Consider the following 8465-nt stretch of genomic DNA (forward strand, 5'->3'; position numbering starts at 1 on the left):
AATTCTGTAGAACTGCAGTTCCCAGCACCCTTTACAAACTGCAGCTCACATGATTCTTTGGAGGAAGCCATGTGCTTTATGCTGTGGAAATATCCAGCCAAAGGCTACATTTTTTAAAAAAAGAAGAAGAGTTTTTGTGGCTCCATTGACTGTTTGAATAACCTCATTCAAACATTCTTCCCCCATTCGGGAAGGTGGAAAGAAGAGACACATTCCCTGATCCTCGGGGTCTGAGTGCTGCCCCCAACAAACGGAGGGCTCTGGGGTGTACCTGGGTGTTAGCTAGGTTGGCACCCATCAAGGGCTCGGGCCCAGGGTGTGTGTGCAAAAATCACACCTCTCCACTCTGACCTTGAATTTTACTAGGCTGCTACAACACACACAGATCCATTTTTGCTACCCTCCACTGCCAATCCTTAACAGCAGAACAAGGACACATATTAAAGAATATATCTTATTAGAAGTGTGTGCACTGAAAGGGTCAAAGGATCTGCATTCACATTCAAAAAGGCCTCATTTGACCACAGTTGCTATCTGATCTTAGATCTTTGTATTCTAAAGCAGCATTCCCCAATCTGGTGCCCCCCAGAGAAGTCTTGGACTACAACTCCCATAAGCCTTTGCCAGAACTCATGATATCTATATGCTACTTCTAGGACCAGAGACTTCAGGACTCTGAGTACCTGTTGCTGGGAGGACTAATGCCCTCATGTTGAGTTTGTGGACCTCCTATATGCAGCTGGTTGGCTGAGGCATGGACTAGGATCTAATGCAGCAGGATTCCTTCTGTGTTCCTCGGATGGGGGTGATAGGCATTCAAGATCCATTTCCAGCACGTCTCATTTAGTTTCAGAAAGGCTTAACCATTGAAAAGAAACATGTTCTCAACCCAGCACTTTAGACCTTATTCAAAATGCATTCATTTCCTTCCAGGGACACAAAATTAAGCATGATCTGCTCCAATGTGAGCCTCAAACATTAATCAAAATTACAATGGAATAATGGAAACATATAGCACAAACCCCCATAAACGGGAACTTTATTAAACTAGCAAGATAAACTCAGAAATGTATAAATGGTCCATTAAATACATCCAGTTCATTTTTACAGATACTTCTTATATAGAAATTTACTTACAGTTTCCGAACATGTAACATTTAAATTATTTTCTCTTTTCAAGCTTACTACCATCAAAAGGTAATAAAAAAAATCCAACACCTGCTTTTGCAGATGAGCACACAAAAAGATACAGGTAGCGCCAAATGGACAGATTACTGCATTCAAACCATGGAGGGAGGAGTACCCAAGAAGCTTATAAAACCAACAACAAGGATTCCTTCCAAGCACCTTTACTATAAAGAGGGAGCCCAAGTCAACTATCACACTGAGATGGTGTCTTGTTTGAGAGGGCCCAATAGCACACTTGGTGACATTCTGGCATACTTTCTGAGGAGTTCCTGAAAACTATTTCTATAATGGAACAAAGAAATAAAAATGTAAGGCCATGAACTGAAATGGTAGAATTGGTGGGTTGAGTCAAGTTCAGCATGGTGCCTCTCTGCTGATGAAAGAGTCTGAGCCAATGGAGGCTCCATGAGCTGAAATGGAGGGAGTTTATTTTAGCAAATCTCTCCTTTCTCCTGCAGACATCTACCACATCGCTCCTGAAGTTCCCCCACTCCCTTGAGCAGATGGGAGTTGGACAGGGGACTGCAGAAGGAAGGGAGAATTGTCTTCCTTCTGCTAGTGGAAGCATCTACTAGATCAAAGGTTTTCCCATCAATGGAGGGACTCAACCCTCAAGATTCAATTGTCACACCAGTGCAAGTGTCTTGTTGTGACTGATTACACTTAGTATTAGGTGAAGGAAGGAAGAAAAAGTGGGGAGTGTTAATGGGGAGGGATGACCAGCTCAAAGTCATCTGTCCAACTATTTTCATTGCATGGGTATTTTTAATAAAAAGGGTTTTCATAGATGACTTGGATAGCAACTATTTAAGTACATAGGCTGAGCAGCAACAGCCAGTTTCCCCACCTACTTATATGTATCTGGAAAGGGACCAAAGGGAAGGCAGAACTTGTAGTGACAAGTTTTTCCTCATTCTCTGTATCTTAGTCTGACCTGATGTCATTTTTTTTTGCAGTGAACCAGAGTCTTTTTTATATATAAAAACAAAGCTTATCAAAAAGTGAAGTTTAAAAAGTAGTGTTAAAATCTGCATCAGGAGCAAAATAAGCTTAATTTACCAAAAATTGGGGGGGGGGGAGCTTTTTGTCATGCAAAGAAGGAACTTGCATGTTTTGGGCCAGCTGGTCATTTTGATTAAAAGAAAATAGGCAGCAGGGAAATCAAAGGCTCTTCCCAATAAGAGCCATAGCAGCATTTTAAAGTCACCTGACAGTAGTTAAAAATGAATGGGAATGAGAATTGGCAGGAAAAGTGCTCTGCTAGAGGTTGTAGCCCTCGTAGTATCTGTGATGTGTAATATAAATATGGCACTTTTGTATATGCCAAAAGCTGGCAAGTTTGCATGTTAACTGACACAAGGCAAGTCACCTGTAGCCATTTCCCCCCAGCTACTACTTGTGGTTTCTGAAAGTCACAACCTTCAGGCTAATCCTACTAATTCCAGCACCAGTCATTCCATTGACTATTCTATTTGTACATGCAAGGCAGTTTTGCCACACTCTTGGAGAATAAACCTTCTGCCCAGCAGAGTTTCCCCTCCTTCCTACAGACACACATACAATTTAAGACATGCTGCAAATCCCTCAGATGATATTACAACCAACGCCCCTCCCCCCCGCAACACAGCAATATCCTGTTTGATCCTATTATAGGCCAGAGGTTCTTTGTGTCCAATTGCCAGCAATGGACCCAGCAACAGACACTTTTTTTCTTGGACCCAATGAATTAAAGTGATCCACATCTGCTTTCCATACTTTCCCAAAAAAAGAATTCAGGACGGCATTTTCAGAAAAGCAGTGTTCATACAACTGGCCATAATCCCTAGCTCTGTTTTCCTTTCCTTTTCATTAAACAGATGCATTCCTTTAGCGTGTAAAATTCATATAGAGGTACTATCTCCCAAAAGCAAAGGAACTTTGTTACAGCAATTCCATCACAGTAATGGTCAATACATTCAGTTCAGACATACAGCAGGATCCACACAATGTACCTTTAGTTTGCATTTGGTATTCTTAATACGTTAACATTTCGGGGTATTTCACACAGCAGGAAAATGCAGTGTTTAAAAGAGCTGGTTTTCACATTCTGTATTGCCAAACACTACACACACCCTTTATTTTCAAAAGTGATTCAGCAGTTTCCCTATTGTAGTCTGATTTCCATCTTTACATTTGAGGGATGTTGACTTTTCCATTATCATTTGTTCCTTTAGCACGGGCTCCGCTTTAACACTTAGAAGGTCACCATTGTCAGTGTTCCTTTTGATAAACCTAGCACTGTTGGCTCGCTTGAGCGTGCCTCCACCACTTTCCCTTGGATAAGAATCGTCAGAGGCTGTTGTCATCTTCATCCTAGGAAGCCTCTGAGACAGAGACCTTGTGAGGGCTGGAGCTTTGGAAGGGACTGGCAAATCCACCTTGGCACATTTTGAGGAAGAGGCCACTGTATTCCTTGCAAAGCTCGGAACTGGAGCTGGTGTCTTGGGGACAGGGGCCATTGTGCTTTTGCTGGCTTCTGTAGGGGATGGGGGTTTGGTCAAAGAGCGGCACATCTTGGTTTCGTCATTCTTCGACTTGGGGACATACCTGACTGGTTTGGAGCTTGGCTTTTTGAAGGAGCCCTTGTGCTGGAGCGGCTCTCTCTCAAAATGGCCGCTACTTGAAGCTGCCGTCCCCCTCTGGAATTTCTGTTCCTCTACAGATGTGCTTTGCCTGTACTGAGGTTTTGGCACTGCCTCTGCAGAGTTGCCCCGGATGGAGTTGCGACGCGTGAGTCGTGCTTCAGGTGCACCGGTGTCTCGGGGTGCTGGCTTAGGATCTGGCTTTTTGGTACAGCTTGGGGGTGCTGCTTTAGTCGATCTGGAAATGGGCACTACTTTTCTCATGCTCGCATTCTCTGAAGAATTCAGCGTTCTGACTGACGGTCTGGGGGGGTTGAGTGGACCACTGCTGGGTTTTGCAGCACTTGAAGATTTATCTTTCAGAGAATTCCTCTTTGGCCCCACGGCATCTTTGCTTCTCACAGGTTTTTCCTTTGGGAGACCTGACTTGCTGCCGGAGTCATCCTTATCAGCAGAAAGCGAGTTCAGGCCCAAAACGGCATCACCACCAGCCGGAAGATCATTCCTAAAAGGGGCAATAGCACCACCGTCTTTGCTGTTCACTTTGTTGTTGCCCCCGAGCCTTGGATCATTTCCTTCTGGCAGATCAAACATCAAAGAACAGTCAGAAGTCTCAGATACACAGAACATTGGTCCATGGGCCTTATTTCCCAAAACACTACCATCTGAGGATGGGGGGCTATCACTGCCTGGTTCCAGGGCTTCAGGGGCATGACCTGCTACTTTGGCTGCATGGTCAGCTTTTGATTTTCTGAAGGCTGGTATAGGAGGAGCTACTATGCCAGGAGTGTATAAGCTTGAGTCACCCAGAGTCTCCAAACCTCTCACATCAGCCTCAAAATGAACTGCAGATAGGTCCTCCACATCATCTGGTTCATGGGGGTCAAGCTTCAGCAGCCCTGGAACATGTTCATCTTCTTCAAGGGACAAGTCCCAGGGGGCTGCATCTGTGGCTTTCGTACAAGGCACATCGAATCTATACTTGTCGTTGTCAGCACTCTCTTGGTCGCTGTAGAGATTAGCATGGGCAGTGCTATCGTCCTCAAGGCTTACCATGTGATCGGAATGAGATGGGGGCAACTGGAAGTAGCTGCACTCCACGCCTTCTTCCGGTGCCTGGTGCAAGTGCAAGTTGGTTAAACCAAGATCTCCAGGCTCTCTAGATTCAGTCCAGGCCACACTGGGTCTTGCTTGACCTGCATGCTCACGAGGAAGGCTGTTGGACTTGTTTGGATCCTCACTCTTTGAGGTCTCCAGGAAACTCAACAGCTCTCTGTCTGCAGTGACTCCCAGGGAATGCCGGGAACGCCTGGTGCTGACATTTCTGTAAGAAGGACTTTGCGGTCTCTGCTGCAAGAAGGGCAGAAATTCTTCAAGTCCTCTCTTTGTCAACATCCCAACATCATTTTCACTGCTGCTCCTGCCAAAAGCTCCAAGATCCCCGGCAACCCAGGATCGGCGTTTTAGCTCCAACTCCTTTAATCGCTGTTGCTGTTGAAGTTCCTGGGCCTCTCTTTCCTTGTTTTCCTGTTTAGAAAGAGAGAAGGGGCGGGGGAAAGGAATTCAAAAATTTTAAATTTAACATTTTTACATTTTTCATGTTCTTCCCTGTCATTTGAGTTTGGTTCTTGAGTACAAATTACTATGACAACAATTTTCTGCTTAGGTACCGGTTAAAGCAGGAAAACACTCCCTCCCCCAAAAGCATCTATTTAGGCCTGGCTGGTGAAGATGTTATGACATACTTGCTTTTCATGCTCAGGTTCATTATCCTGCAGCTTTCTTTGCAACTCAACTTAATATGAATATTGTTCTGAATCCTAGTTAAATGGTACTGCTTAAGTAAGCCTCCAATTAAAAAACAAAACAAAAACACCATAATGTAGCTCAGCCAGGGAAGGTGTAATAAAATTCTTGTCAGGTTAAACTTTCACATAGTATACTGAATACAGAAGGATAAATTCTTAGATATTTATTACTTCTACTCTCAAAGTGCTCTCTCAAATAAGAAGTTGTTGTTTATTTAAAGGGCAAAGGTGCCTATGACATGATGTTTCTTGCTCTTTCTTGAACAGGAAACTCTAAACCTTTGCTCATACATGAATGTATGCAACCTAAAAGCACTAAAACAAACTGAACATTTTTGTGGTTTTGGAACACTTACAAGTGGAGCATGTGAAGCTGTCTCATACCTGGTCAGACTGTGCGTCTTTCTAGACAAGGGATGCAGCTCCTTCCCCAGGCACACACTTCCATGGGAGAAGGAGATGTTTAAAATTCCCCACTGTGATCTCCTCCTTCCCTCCAGGTCAACTATTAGGAAGCAGCTGAGCAGTGGCAAATAGAGAGCTGCTCCTTTCAGAAATACTATTTTGAGGTACCAGCTCCCAACAGAATAGCAAGGAAAGCCTTTAGGAACCTCTGCTTCCTAAAGCTATAGTAGCTGAAGAGGGAGGCAACTGGAGCATTGCAACATCAGAAGAGACGGGGTATGTCCAATATCCTCCAAGGCTTGCAATACTCTGCCTACTTCCCACTTCAACTACTGGTTGAAGGGGTGGTTCCTAAGAGTGGCAATTTTTCAGTACCATTTGGACAATCACTGAGAAGAGGCCGCTGGACTGATCTAAATAGCATATGGGCAGCATACATCCTGCCACTTCCTCGCTTATTGTCTCATTTGAGGCTTCTTCCAGACAGTTGCTATTTTAAGGTCAGGTTCAATCACACACCAGAAAATTCAGGTTGCACAATTCAGGTTGATTGGGTGCTCTTGCACAGCAATCCCACTCCCTGCCCCCTCCCTAAAATATTACTTTTTGCTATAAGGACCTTGATGGGGAAATGCAAGAAAAGTGTGGGATAATGCTTGAAGTTGACATCCTCTAACCTTCCCACAATCAAATTCAGAATGAGTGCTCATTCTGTAGCCAATGCCTTCAAACCTCCCAGTAAACAAATTAGGATGAACAGTTAAGAAGCTCACTCTGGAAGTGACTTGAGTGGCAGTAGCTCTCCAGGTTTTCAGGGAGAGATCTTTCCTGTCACCATCTACCCTATTCTTTTTTTAAAAACTGGAAGCACTAGTCATTGAATGCGGGACCTTCTGCAAGCAACCTTCTACACTCCTTAACTCTCCTTTCGGAGCAACTATACTCTCTTCACCATATGAATGATATGCCCCCATCCAAGCTTCAGCAATTGATTAGTTTAGGGCTATGATTGCAAAACAGTATGTCCCCCATGTCAGGGGCTGCCAATCGGAACAGGGGAGGGAGGCATGGGAATACAGAGAGCCACCCACACTTCTGAGGAGCAGCTCCTCATCCAAAGGTGGGGAAAGCCACACCTCCAGTGGAGCAGAGGGGGAATGGGAAAGCTGAGCGAGGTGAGGGCTCAAAGATGCTACTGAGAGCCCAAGCGCCTCACCTAGCCCGGCCGGCCAGGAAACAGGCATGCCGTTTCCGTCGCCCAGTTATGCAGAGGGGTGAAACACAAGGAGGGAAGGCGGGATTTGGGGTGTCTAAGTTCTTATGCTGGGGGGGGCGGGAACTGGAAGGGGCCACTCCCGGAAATCTGCAAGTGATTGAGACGGACATGAACTTTTCTGGTCCTGCACTGTAAATAGTTGCACAAATAAAAACCTGCTAAAGACAGGTCAGAGACCTGCCTGGTTACTCGTGAGCAACCACCTCACTGCCTGACACCCCACTATGGTTAAATTCAATTTCTGAGCAAGCTCAGAATTTGCAAGGAAAGTCAAATTCAGTATAAGGTTTCTAGGCCATGTGACAATAGGTTTGAAAGCATGTGGGCATTGCCTGATGAACATTCTGAAGACAGGAATCCAGGTCAGTTCTTCAGTACCAAATATAACAACTACTACTACTTTATTTATACCCCACCCACCTGGCTGGGTTTCCCCAGCCACTCTGGGCAGCTACAGCCAAATATGTTTTGCTCACACAACTAGTACATATGTGCAAATTGACCCAACAGATAAAGATTTCCCCTGTTTTCTATGCAAATCAATAAATCAAGGAATAATGGTTAGGTTTGGGTTTAACCTCCTGAGCACCCTTGGATCTGTTGCAATACTGTTGCAGCCCGGGACTTCTGCCACAGGCGGGATTTAGGGGAGTGTGAACAGTCTGCCTGCAGTGGGTGTCAAGAATGAGAGGGTGCCACAAACAACAACAACGGGACAATGGAAGGCAAGAGGTGGGGGGCACCAAATTTTGGTGCCACACAGGATGCTGCTGAAATCTTAAAGCCCAAAGTCCACCACAGATTTTGATGATGGGGTTTGTTTAGGTGACTCCTGCCCAATGGGAGGTGTTCAATGCTAGTCCTACCCAGAGTAGACCAACTGAAGTTAATAAACATAGAATTGTAGAATCATGATTAACCTGGCTTCATTCATTTCAATGGGTGTACTCTGCGAAAGACTAACATTCAATTCCACCCCAGAGGCTTACCAAAAGCATACAAGAAGGACCATGGAGGAGTAGGGAATTGCAACCCAGGTTTCCTACTGCCATATGTTCCAAACTCTAATGGATACCCCCTCCCATTTACACTTCTCTCTCTCATGGATGCCCAGAGCTGAAACATAAATGGCACACACCACTCTCTTCATCCAGTTAGCAGCATTTT

The 8465-nt window shown here is 44.8% G+C and overlaps 1 protein-coding gene across 1 annotated transcript in view; it reads right to left on the minus strand.

Moving 5' to 3' along the window:
* Positions 1–1012: 1012 nt before the first annotated feature.
* FHDC1 (FH2 domain containing 1) overlaps positions 1013–8465 on the minus strand; it is a 47782-nt gene continuing 40329 nt past the window's right edge. The window contains exon 12 of the mRNA XM_081021331.1: positions 1013–5336. Within this exon, the coding sequence (XP_080877457.1) occupies positions 3309–5336 (2028 nt within the window). The 3' untranslated portion in view covers positions 1013–3308. The remainder of the gene's footprint in view (positions 5337–8465) is intronic.

This window comes from Podarcis pityusensis, assembly GCF_964106645.2.
Source record: "Podarcis pityusensis genome assembly, chromosome: 9".
Taxonomy (NCBI): Eukaryota; Metazoa; Chordata; class Lepidosauria; order Squamata; family Lacertidae; genus Podarcis; species Podarcis pityusensis.